Source organism: Eucalyptus grandis, chromosome 10 (assembly GCF_016545825.1).
Source record: "Eucalyptus grandis isolate ANBG69807.140 chromosome 10, ASM1654582v1, whole genome shotgun sequence".
Lineage (NCBI taxonomy): Eukaryota > Viridiplantae > Streptophyta > Magnoliopsida > Myrtales > Myrtaceae > Eucalyptus > Eucalyptus grandis.
This window is the reverse complement of record NC_052621.1, coordinates 25,613,100-25,625,798: the sequence shown is the minus strand read 5'-3', so window position 1 is coordinate 25,625,798 and position 12,699 is coordinate 25,613,100. Positions and strand designations below refer to the sequence as shown.

Genomic DNA, 12,699 nt, shown 5'->3' with positions numbered 1-12,699 from the left:
TATTTTTTGAGAACGCTATACAATAGTACACGAGTATTGCATATAATGCCAACTTACAAATTTGGTGTCTATCCTCACGTCGCCACCTCCATAAGTTAGCGGAGCAGTTGATAGGCGATATCAACTTTTCACCATTTCGTGGCAATGCACTAATGCGAAAAAATCGTTTTAGAGTTCGAAAAAAAAGAAAAAGAAAATTGAGCAAGCTAAAATGACTAATCATGTCGAGAGAAAATAGGACAAAATATCAGGCATTCTTACCTCGCCAAAAGGGAGGAAAATAACCATCCATTTCGCTCGTTTTATTTTGCTAATCATCATTATTTTTTTTGGGTTCACGCGTGCGTTTGCCTCTGATTTTTCCTAAAGAAGAAATTGTCACGGGCGCATTTCGTAGCGATTCACGACAGAAAAATAGGGCGAAACAAAACAAAACTTTTTTTTTCTTTTTTCCGTTTTTTGGGGGTCGAATAAGAACAAAACAAAGGTACAGAGGGTTCGGTCTCGGCTGAAAGAGCTCCGCCACACGAGCACACGGGAGCTCTCTCTCTCTCTCTCTATCTCTTTCTCGCACAGTCGCGCCCGAAAAGGCAGTGCGCCTGTGTGAACTTTTTCTAGGTCATTTTTGACATTCCATCGGGATCCTGCTTTGGAGTTTGGGAGCGCAGAAAAGGCGAGGCGATTACGAAGGACTACTGCTGCTGCTGCTGCTGCTGCTGTTGCTGCCCCACTGTTCTCAACGCCCCATCCCCCTCTCTCTCTCGCTTCTGGTTGTCTGCGACCTTCGCAGTTGGCGCGGTTGTTCGGCCACCGACACGCCCCGCTCCGTCTCCGGGACGGCGTGGCCGTCGCTAACGGCGGCATTCGCCACCGGAAGCTCCGAATCTCTGACGGGCAGGTGCTGCTTCGCTTTCTCGAGCGAGGAATGTCGAGTTTAGCTTCCGTTCGTTTCCTGGGACATGGTACTTTCTCTCTTTTCTTCCTCTTCTTACCGTGGAATGCATTTTCAGTCATCCGCAAATGCCTCTCCGTCTCGTGATCTTTGGAGCTGTGTGCGGTCCTGTCAGTGTATACTGCTTGCCCCCTCTTTTTTTTTCCTTTCTTCCTTTCTTCCTTTCTTTCTTTCTTTCCCTTTTTCTTGAATTCGCGATAAAACCACACTCTGCTTCGGGACTCGGGACTCGAGACTCGAGATTGAGAATTTCTGCAGGGCACTTCGTTGTTTCTCCTTATCTGCTTTCTCTAGTTTCTCTTGTTCTTTTCACAATGACTTCGAATTTTGAAATGGGTCATTTCTGTTTTCGATGGGTGTGGATCTTGTCCTTTTTCTACCATCCTCCTCCGTGCTTCGATTGCGACGGCTCGTTTCCTCCTTATCTCAAGCTCTTCAAGTGTCGGTGTTCCTGGTCCACCCGATTTCTGCTCATGCTGTTCCAACTTGGCTCATTGGTTGCATTTTCTTGTATATGCTCTGTCGCTAATTGTCATCTTGCGCCTATCCCATTCGTCTCCCCATACCCACGTCTGATTGAGACTTCCGGTCTCCATGTCCACGATTGCGAGGTCGGGTAGGGTGTGTGCAAAGTGATGATTTGATATATAAATGAAGCAGAGAGAAAGTCATGGTGATTCCTTGAGTGCTGGTGCTCGATTGATGCCTTTATCTGTGATTATGGTTGTTTAGCGAATGTCGTCAAAAGTCGAGGTTTAGATATTTGCCGTCTCCGGGCGGTGTTCTGTTGTGTGACAAACCATTTAAGGTACGGAGTGTCTAACGTTGTGGATTTTGTTTGAAGAACAAGCGCCACTTTAGGATTTGCAATCTGATTTTCAAATAATTAAGAAAGTCATAATAGACTGAGGAATTCGATCTCCAAAAGAGATGCCTGTTTTCTGCAATTTATTCTGCGTACCCTCTGTCAAGCTGTCCAGTTTCTCCTAGTCAAAATCTGTTTATGAGTAGGTTGAAATCGATGAAGCAACTTTGGGTTGAGCGAAAATTGGCAAAGTCTCTATTTCCACCCCAATATATTGGGAAGTTTGGTCAAAGTTAGAGATAGAAAATTCGGTTTAGTCTGGAGAAATTAACTAGCTATGCACCAGCGCATCTCCTTGCGGTTCCGAGGAAAAAGTTCCTGAACTATTCTTATTTGGAATTCATTGCATGCTTGTACTTGCATCTACTTTCTTTGTGGAATGGCTGCTCCGTTGCCTGAATAATGTCTGGAATCTGGATATGCCCCTTATCTCTCCCTCGAACACTTGTTTGTTATCTTGTCAGATATCTTCTTTGCCACTTTCAGTTGTTTGTTTCATGCATGGAATGCCATATCTTTTACGAAACAATAAACTTGCATAGTCATGTGCCTTTTCTCACATAATATGCTAGCTGCTGATCTGTTCTATTACTGTTATCATTTATCAGATTGTAGACTCCCAGTTTACTGAATTTAATCTACCTATGGTTTGCAGTTAATGTCACCAGAGACATTTGTGAGTTACGTTGTTCTGGGCATTGAGGTTTAAAAGATTGAAAAATACAGTGGTGGCTTGGTGAAAGGGATAGGTAGCATGCGACTGAGGCGCTAAAAGTAAATCCTTAAAAGTATGGAATGCTCAGAGCTCAACAAGAGTTTAGGAGTTGAGAAAGCACCCAAGAAAGAAAATGGGAAGACTCATGCTTATCGCGGTATGAACCTGCACGAAAGGTTCCAAGTAGATGCTAATTTGTCATATGCCGATTTTAATCATGAAATCACGAATGCTGTAGAAGATGAACCAACTTATCCTTTGGAGGATAAACAGGGCGCCAGAACCAGAAGAAATACAGCCGAGGATGATGAACTGGTTAAGTACATGTCGAAGTTGCCAGCTTTTCTTGAGAGGGGGAAAAATGTCCCGGAGAAAGCTTTTAGTGTTGGAGTTCTTGACTGGCGACGTCTTGAAAAATGGCAGCATAGCCACAAACAGACTACGCCCAGAAATGGCAGGTATTCCACCTCTAGTAGCAGCACCTCCTCTTCGTTCTCAGTGGAGGGATCATCCAGCCATTCCAGCAGAGGTCGTAGTTGCTCCCCTATACACCAGAGAATACCCCGCTCCACACTTCAATCTCAGCTGCTATCTTCTCCCAAAGATATGGATGTGCAATCTGGGAGGCCTTCAAGAGAGAATCTCAGTACGTGTAAAGATCTGAAAGATGTCCAGGAGAACGAGTACCGGCAGGTGCAGCATGAAGTCAACAGAACAGTTCAGATCCATTTAGGGGAAAAGATGAAGGATAAAAAGGGCAGGCTGGAGCCTGAGCCCATTCAGAAAGCTGAAACTCTGCCATGCTTCAAAAGCGCTGAGGTGGGATCTTGTTCCACTGAGAAGGCAGAAGTTAAAGAATGTGATTTTGTGAAGAGATTAGAGAAGACCCAAGAGTCGAACTCTGGTGTCTTTGAGCCAGAATTAACAGAAAGACCCAATAGAGTGGTTCTCCTTGTGCCCAAAGATGCGCCAAATCGTGCTAATTCTGAAGTACCCAAGCCTGTGAAGTCAAGAACACACTCCGACAAGAAATTATCAGAGGTAAGTAGAAGAGGTATTCTGGAAAGATCCAGGGAAACTCATCATGCAAGACTCCATTCGGACGTGCAACATTCTTGCACTTGTGCCTCACCTCTTGAATTTGACTGTAACACCCAATTACGAATGAAAAGGCGTAGCTCCATGGATGCAGGCAGTTCAAAGTTTCCGCCGGATGTGTCTCATCAGACTGAACAGTCAGCTGGAGTTTCTTGTACATCTAGAGTAGGAAATTCAGAGAAGAAAATTCCAAGTATCATGCCTATGCTTTCAGATGCATTGAGGGGATCAGAACCAAAAGTAGGCAATGTGACAACTGAGAAGGTAAGAAGCACTTCACCTTTTCGTCGATTGAGCATCGGTATGGGCAAAATAGTGAAAAATTCCGGGTCAAAAGAGGGTTTGACCTCAAGGAAATTGGATGCCAAACATGCTTCTGCCAAATCCATACCAGAAAATGCTGAATTCTCTGCTTGCTCAGACAATTCACACACTGACAGGTCTAATTCTGCTGGAAGATCCAGGTCCAGCCCTTTGAGAAGGTTGCTGGACCCAATACTGAAACCAAAGTCGTCAATTATCCATCACTGCAGTGATCCATTGCAGGAACATTCAGTTTCTAAGGATAAATTCACATCATTAAATGGTCAATCAGATTCTCTGACTGGACAACCAGCAAAATTGAAGTTGGATTTGTCTAGTTGCAAAACAATTGATGTCCGTAACTCCCATTCAAACAAGAGGCAAGGATCATTGCCAGTGCAAGCTCTTCTCCGGGTTGCATATAAAAATGGCCTTCCTTTGCTCTCATTTGCTGTCAACAATGACAGTGATATTCTTGCAGCCACAATGAAGGAATGCAGTTCCCTGCAAGCTGATAAATCCAGCTGGATGTATACGTTTTTCACAATTCGTGAAGCCAGAAAAAAGAGCGGGACTTGGATTAGTCAAGGAAATAAGGGCAAAGGTCAGGGTTACATCCCTAATGTCGTTGCTCAGATGAAGGTTTCTGGGTTCTGCTTCTTAAAGTCGAAATCAGGCATTTCTACAGATCGGTATGGATCTCTGGAGTATGTATTGCTTGCTGTGGACACTAGACAGCAAGATCAACAAACAACAGAATTCCAACCGAAGGATGAGCTTGCAGCTATTGTTGCACAGATCCCATGGCCTATGAAAAAAGGTTCAGCCCATGATGGGCCTGAAAATAATACCCGCGATGGCTTATCAGAGCTCGAATCAATGGTTTCCTTCAAGAATCGGCTATCTAATTCTACTAACGGAGAAAATCCAGACGATCAGAATCCCCTCATGAATGAAGTGCCTATGGGCGCAACGGTGATACTTCCAAGCGGTGTCCATAGTCTACCAAGTAATGGAGGACCTTCATCACTCATCGAAAGGTGGAAGTCAGGTGGCTCTTGTGATTGTGGAGGTTGGGACATGGGTTGTGAACTTAAGATATTGGGCACTCATGGTCATCTTTGCAAGAACTCGAGTTCATCAAACTCGTCTGACCAATTTGCCCTTTTCTCTCAGTCTCAGGTACTCTTTCTGTATAGGCCTTTGCTGATCATATTCATCCGTCTTGCTTGTAAAATCAAATTATTGACTTTGCTTTATGATCAATCCCTATTTGCAGGTGGATACACAGGAAAACCAGCCTGCCTTTATTTTGGCTCCGTTCAAGGATAACATATTCTCGGTCGAGTTTAGTTCGTCTCTCTCGGTGTTACAAGCCTTCTCCATATGCATTGCGGTCTTAGACAGTAGAAAACTGATTGAGCGCTCAGAAATGCATAATGCAGCCGAAGAAAAGCCGCTTAGCAAAACTACGTCGACCTGCGAGGGCGGCACTCGGCCTCCTAATCACATCGTACGAGACGCTTCCGCAAAGTATGTCACTTATCCTCCTCTTTCTCCTGCCGGGAGAGTTTAGCGCGATCCTCGCAGACGCCGTCACAGCTACAAAATATACGGGAGTATAGTCAGCCTTCTAAGCCTGGTCGGGACTTCTTTATATAGGCAAAAACCTTAAGCAAAGATAAATCCTGGAGATGTTTGTTTCAGGGACAATAACAGGGACCTTCTTCGAAGAATTCTTCTCTCGCCTTGTTCTAGCAATAGTATCGATGTCTTCTGTAGTCATAGAACTGTTCCTATTTTACTTCACTCCATAACGTAAGTGTGCATATTTCCTAGTGAATCTCTTCGCTACATCGCCATACTTTGGGGGTCTGGTCGCTGGTCTCTTCAGTTGAAAGATGATATGAAAATGTGCGGTGTCTCGACAGTCAGGATGGCGGGTGCTTTCGAATCTCGCATCGATTGCATGTTTGACAAGTAATTCTCGTGAATAAGTATGTGGTAAACTGAAATAGCTTACCTTGACGAAGACACTTAATTTTGGGGTGAGCATTTGATTCAAGGTAGATTTTGGAATCCAACCGGATCAATCCTATTTGATCAATTTTGGTCCGGTTCAAGGTCCCGACAGGGTTGGTTTAGGTTTCAGATTTTAAAATCCGGAACCTGACTTTTAAGCGGCTAGACCCTAATTCTTAATTCTCCCGAAAGTCAGCTGATCTCAACATCCGTTCCCACTTCGAATAATATTAAGGTTTGGATTAACAAAAACTAATGTGCGGTGCACAGCTCTCGCGATCTCGCTCGGGGCGGGCGGCCCACCAAACACATCAGAACCCTAAAAAATCCGAGCGATGCCGGCCCCACGCGAGGGGCCCACTCGGAACTTTCGAGGGGGCTTACGATTCCCCGGGGAAGATGCGCGAAACAACCCGGACGAAACAGACGGCATCCAATCTCGCGGCTGATAAACGGCGACGTCAAGCGCCGATCGGGGGGGTCGCGAAGCATCGGATAATCGCCCCTCGCGCGTCGCCGTCGTCGTCGCCGTCGTGAGAAGTCAAGCCGCATCGTGAAAATGATAATAACTGCTCCCTCTCTCTCCTCCCTCTTTCTCTCTCTTCCTCTCGCTTTCTTCTTCTCCCCGTCGCGTCATCTTCGTCCGGCGACGTTTTCAGCTCTTTTCAAAAGCAGCTTTCCGCGCAACCGAAAGCAGAAAAAAAAAAATATCGCTCTCTAGAATCTCCTCCGCCCTTCCGGTCAAACCCCCTACCGCCCACCCCACACTTCCCTCTCGGCCGGCGCTTCCCTTCGATCGCGAATCCGGGGTTTTTGATCGGAAACTGAAGGCGTCCGGGCGGCTCCGACTCGATCGTCGATCGCGATCCGCCGGTCTGCGATGTCCCGGCGGTTTCCGAGTGCGCTCGGGGATCACGACGACGGATCGAGATTTTGACGATGATCGATGTCGAGCTCTAGCCTCGCCGCCGCTGAAGAATGCCGCTCTATGTGCGCCGCGGGGCTTCTAAGGTACCTGCCTGGATTCTCGATTTTCGATTCCCGTAGGATACACTTTTTCCTTAGGTCTGCTCTGCTCCGTGTTTTTGAGCGTTCCTCGTTTTCTCGGCGTGAAGTTGTGGAGGAAGATTTGCGGGGAGGTGACGGTAGAGATTCCGCTGCTTGCCGAGAGCTGGAAGTACCTTCTTGGTGGAGTTGTTTTCCAGGTTTTGCCTCCTGTCCTTTGTCCTGAGAGAGTCGTGGTTATGTCTTGTTCGAAAATCAACGTCCACTTAAGTGCGACATACTGATAGATGAGGTTCGAATAAATGATGGTTTGATGTTTTTGCTTTTGCTCCTTCCTTTGATTATTCGACTGCTGCTTTGCGGGTGTTCTGTGCTGCTATGCTTATTTACTAAATTAAAGCTTGATAGGTCTGTGCTTACTGGTTCAAACAGTTATATTGGTTTTAGGTGATCAGGAAAATGAAAAGTTTGTGGTAATTCGTTGTGATGCACCCGATTGTATATATCAATATCAGCCAAATTTGTTCGTTTGTGTCTAAGATATGAGTCACTGGCATCCACTGTCAATATCTCTGTTCTCCAGTCCGCTGTATTTTGGTGATTTGTCAGTTCTGGTATGCTTGGAAAGTGATGGACTAAGATGAAGCGTAAGGGGTATGATTTTTTTAATAGTTGCTTTGGTAATATTTCTACGTCCTCTGCTATTCATTTGGGAAACTGTATTTCTTTGATTGTTTCACGAAAGTATTTTTGTGTATGGAATAAGAGAGTGTCTTAAGTGACTGTATGCACTTGTATCTTTTTATTAAAAAAATGGTTTTTTGGGAATCGCATGAATGATGCTGGATTGTTGTGCCATAATCGACAGTACATTCATGGATTGGCTGCCAGAGGGGTCCACTACTTGCATCGTCCAGGCCCAATACTTCAGGACATTGGTTTTCTTCTTATTCCTGTAAGCATACTTTTTCCATTCGGATCTAGACTGCAGTCTTTGGAAGTGTTCTGATTGTTTCTCATTTCATGATATTGTAGGAACTTGGTCGAGAAAAAGGTTCTATCAGTGAGGCTTTGTTTGCCTCTGTCTTCTGTTCGTTTGCTTTGGTGAGATTTTAAAGTTTTTTAAGCTTGGAGAAATCATATCTCCTGATTGCAGTTCTATCATTCCATATCATCTAGAAGTTAGAAATAAGTTCTCCTCACTTTTGGTGATCAGAAAACTATCATAATCCTACTTTAGATATACTCTCACAAGTGCCTGCTATGATTAGACACAGTGATCCTGTTATAGGTGGCATCTGCGTGGCTTTTCATTTAACCCAAGAAGTTATTGTGCATCTGGGCTTTTACAAACTTAATTTAGACAGATGTTCTTTTTTCCTTGAATCAAATGTAGATCTGTGCAAAGTAATCAATGAGCTCCTGAGAATTCTTATAAAAAAATTTTCATTGGTTGACAAATAAATCTGAAATTGCAACTTAAGATTTTCCTGTATCTACCTTCACTTATATCCTTGAGGATGTGTTTTAATATCACTTTAATTTTCTGGTACTAATTCTACATTTATTGCAGAATCTCTTTTTCATAATTTAAGTTAGATAATGTCCCAAAGGCTGGTTTTTTTATTTGTATGAGGAAATGAAAGGCATCATTTATAGGTAAACTCCATTGGCTGTAGTAATGGGCGAAAGAATAAGACACTCTGAGGTCACACGTGCCACATAAGTTCCTCCCTTGTCTAAGGCTTTGGTAGAAAACTTATATGTTTCCCTTACTCAACCATCATGGTCATATACCATTATTTGTTACATGACATTATTGTAAAACTTCACTGCTGTTGTGACTATTTTCTGTTATATGACATGATTATACTCAACTGTTGTTGTTGTTACTTATTTTCCAAGCATTAAGTGCGACAACTTATGTCATTTCTATTTCATGTTAATAATCCTTTTTTCTCTAGCAGTTTCTTTACTCTAGTTTTTGACTAACAGAAACCTTTTTCTGTTGCAGTGGACTTTTCACCCATTCATATTCCAGAACAAAAAAATTTATACAGTCCTGATATGGTGCAGGGTTCTTGCTTATTTAGTTGTAAGTGAACCCTATGTTTCTGAAACTTATGTAGCTTCATTTTGTTTTAATAGTTATGCAAGTTTGTGAATGAATCCCCAGGCTTCAGGGTTTCTATTGCAACTTTTGATACTGATTCTTCTGGGGAACAGTCACTTAATGGAAAATTGCTGTAGGCAAGAAATTTTACATGCTGAATCTTGTTATTCCAATTTTCAGTGAACCTTTCCATGCATAGCCAACTTTTTTCTTTCCAGCATATAAAAAGAAAAAGGAAAAAGTTGATCACTTAATCTATGGGGATATATTTTGGCCAAAAAAAAAGTTATGGCAATATCTGATCTGAAATTGCACAACTACATTCAATTTTTCTTTTTCTTTTTTATATTGATGAGTTGATTCACCACTTTAAGTCTTCTTTGCTTTCATACATTTTTTTCCTACTGATACCCTCACGCTTAGCAAGTGCACCTCATTCAAGGGGACTTGCTTCTGCTTGTTTGAGTGCTGATGTCTGTCGGGTTGATTAGGAATATGTTTGGAAAAGCATTAGCTGCTTCTTTCATCTTCCAAAGTGCCATTTTAAGTGACTTGGACATGAAGAATGGACTTTCTAGTGAAGTTACTCTTAGGTAGGTTCTACTCATTAATTATTTCCTTGTCATCATTCACATTGTAATAGATTTCTTGGGATGCTGTAAAATGGCAATTAGTGAAAGGGGGATAGTTTAGACTTTAGTGTGTCCCACGCTTCCTCTTTGATGGTCCGTGCCTATATTCAGCCATCCTGATAATATACCTTAGAATGGCATAGTGGCAAGTGCCCCATCACCATGTCATTGTGTAAATCCACTCATCCCCTGCTTATGACCTGTGAATAGAATGATCCAATCGGGTTCGTAGTAGACAGTTGCCTATGATACCTCTGTTGCAGGTTGAGTTGCTGTCTTATTTGTATATATTTTAACTTGCATCCTTGCATCGCTGATGGTATGATTCAAGGATAATATAGTATCCTTCTATGTCTGCTTAACAATTTCTTTAGGTTCACCTTGATTTTCTAGGCTTCTCAAGTTCTCCGGATTGTTACATTCTATTCAACTCAGTTACCCGGTCCAAACTACCATTGCCGTGAGGTAGGATACAGTAATATTCTCTGATCTTTCTATTTGATACTTGGAATTGTTACTACTGGTTCCTAGCGATTTCTTTCCTCGTGATTGCAATAAAATGGATTCGTTTCTTCAGGGTTCAGAACTTGCCACGTTACCACCTCCAAAAAGTGTGCTTGAAGTGGTCTTTTTAAACTGTGAGTGTTAAAAAGTAATATATAAATATACTTCCTCACATTGACATTATACGCTTTGATGCTGATGTGATTCTTTTTTGCCTGCAGTTCCACGAGGAATTCTCTATGGTTGCGGTGACTTGATTTTTTCATCACACATGATCTTTACATTAGTGTTTGTCAACACATATCAGAAGCATGGCACAAAGAGGTAGTCCATTGCAAAATGCATGTGATTTCTCAAGCAAAATAGTCCTTTTCCCTGGCCAGTAATTGCTGTAGTTGAAAAAAGACTTGTCATCAGGCTTAACGGGTGGTCTTATTTTCATGATTGCTCCTTTCTTTGTTGTTGATGTGCTTATGTTTGCTTGTAGGTTTATCAAGCAATTTGCTTGGTTACTTGCGGTGGTTCAGAGCCTGCTAATTATAGCATCTCGCAAGCATTATACGGTGGACATTGTTGTTGCATGGTAATAACAATTCTATGTGGATTTTTTTCAGGAAACTAGCCGAAATATGGACTGAGAGTTGTCTATTTGCAATGCAGGTATACTGTGAATCTGGTTGTGTTTTGTATTGACAGGAAATTGCCAGGTAGGTTATTGATTATACATGCAATTTTCACTGTAACATGGATCTATTACTGATTGGTGATACTTATTCATGGAGTTGATGAATATGAATCACATGCTAGTCTTTCTGAAACTTGCATAACAAATGTGGCTACCTTTTATGGAATGCTCTAGTAATCTGTTGCGGTTTCTTTGTCACAGAAATGCCCGATAGATCAATGGCAGCTACATATTCACCATCCCTACCATTGAGTACTAAAGACAAGGAAAGCAAGGGCAGGGGAGAGCAATACAATCTCTTAAACGGGGTTACCATGAGCTCTGCAGTCTGAGCATGGATGCCAACAGAATTGCCACATACTCAGCTTCCTTTGCTTTATAAGATAAGATTTTTCTGATGCTTGTAGAGGTGTAATATACCTAATACTTCTGGTACTGAAGATGGGAAAGGCTGAAAGATGGTATATCAATAATAACACGGGCTGAAGATAGCTGTGATGCCGATCATCATTATTTCCCTTAAGTGTAACTCCAAAAACTGCAGAGTATGCTCTTCGTAAATCAGTTATTGATGGTGGGAGATTCATTTGGAATGGTGCTTTAAAGATTATAGAACGAGTCTTTCCATATGGTGGATCTATCGCTGCTCTTCAATAATACCATATAATGGCTTTGTCTATTTTCCCTCAAGCAAGTATTTTGTGCAATGATCATAACACTTGATGTTGTTTGTTAATGTTATGACATTAATACCACACATGAAATAGTACTCAAACTAATACCTCGTCCCATCATAGAGCTTTACATTCCAAGCTCCAAACTTTAACTATTGAGGCCTTGTGATCTGCATTTATGTGTTAAATTTGAATATATCATCGTAAAACGTTATTATATTTGCTCAACATGCTAAGAGCTTGATCTATTTTGAATCTGTGCCGGTTCATGTCACCTATAAATTTATCAAATATCTATGTTCATGATCGTGTCAGATTGTGTTGAATATAGATAATCCTACATTTCAGATGTTGACGATGCCACACCTAGCATGACACGAAAACATCGGAAGGCAATAAACTCAGGGACCCTTGCTTCCATCCATCAATTCGTCTTGTTCCTCTTACGTTTGGTGAAGAAAAACACAGTTATTCACTACGGTTATACATTGGTCAACTCTATTGATTTTCATTAAGTTTTCCCTGGTTTCGTGATGGTTGTTACCTTATGGTAATTCTCTCAATTTTGCCGGGACACTGATTGAACCGTCAGGCTCCTCTTATTAGGAATCATTGTATTTCGGCAGTTCCACTTGCTTACAATGAGGGTAATCAGTGCGGTGCTGACCGTTGAAGGGAATCTCGTCTCATGAGTGAAAATCCATTCAGGCATGTCACGCGATTAGATTCGTTGACAGACAGGCCTTCGGCATGAGTGCTGTTCATGTTCATCTCCTACCCAAAAAACGTTCACAGAATTCGTTGCAGGACTCCCTCATAAAGTAGGCAAGTCCGTTTTTGTCAAAACAGCATTCATGTCCAGCACATCACGCATCGGAGCTCTCATAGACCGCCATCCAGATATTGGTAGGGGCACTTAGGTTCATGTCGGAACCAGATCCTGAATATTTTTATATAAGCAGATACCATGTCAGATTTCTCACGATCTAGCAGACAAATATGGTGCAGCTCATAAAGTGCGAACAAAATGAGTAACTATCTATAGCTTCCACATTGTTCTCTACCTCGAACACTATCTTTAAGAACCTCAGGTGCTATGGCTTAGTAATCCCCTTCTTCAAACGAGGAGAC

At 42.3% G+C, this 12,699-nt stretch overlaps 2 protein-coding genes across 3 annotated transcripts; both read left to right on the top strand.

Moving 5' to 3' along the window:
- The first annotated feature begins 509 nt into the window (after positions 1-509).
- LOC104422424 (hypothetical protein) lies at positions 510-5,776 on the top strand. 2 transcript variants are annotated; one of them, XM_010034747.3, is made up of 3 exons: positions 510-962; positions 2,473-5,115; positions 5,213-5,776. In XM_010034747.3, exons 2-3 carry the CDS (start codon positions 2,608-2,610, stop codon positions 5,507-5,509), a joined length of 2,805 nt encoding a protein of 934 aa, XP_010033049.2. In that variant the 5' UTR covers positions 510-962; positions 2,473-2,607; the 3' UTR covers positions 5,510-5,776. The 2 variants fall into 2 exon arrangements, with proteins under 2 accessions (XP_010033049.2, XP_039159538.1); XM_039303604.1 differs by lacking the exon at positions 510-962 and adding an exon at positions 1,285-1,760.
- A 664-nt stretch (positions 5,777-6,440) lies between these two features.
- On the top strand, positions 6,441-11,579 carry LOC104422423 (phosphatidylinositol:ceramide inositolphosphotransferase 1). Its single transcript, XM_010034746.3, has 11 exons — positions 6,441-6,966; positions 7,071-7,160; positions 7,829-7,915; positions 7,996-8,064; positions 8,975-9,055; positions 10,099-10,170; positions 10,283-10,343; positions 10,431-10,533; positions 10,697-10,792; positions 10,870-10,916; positions 11,096-11,579. The coding sequence occupies exons 1-11, from the start codon at positions 6,934-6,936 to the stop codon at positions 11,224-11,226; spliced, it is 870 nt and encodes a 289-aa protein (XP_010033048.2). The 5' UTR covers positions 6,441-6,933; the 3' UTR covers positions 11,227-11,579.
- The last annotated feature ends 1,120 nt before the right edge of the window (positions 11,580-12,699 follow it).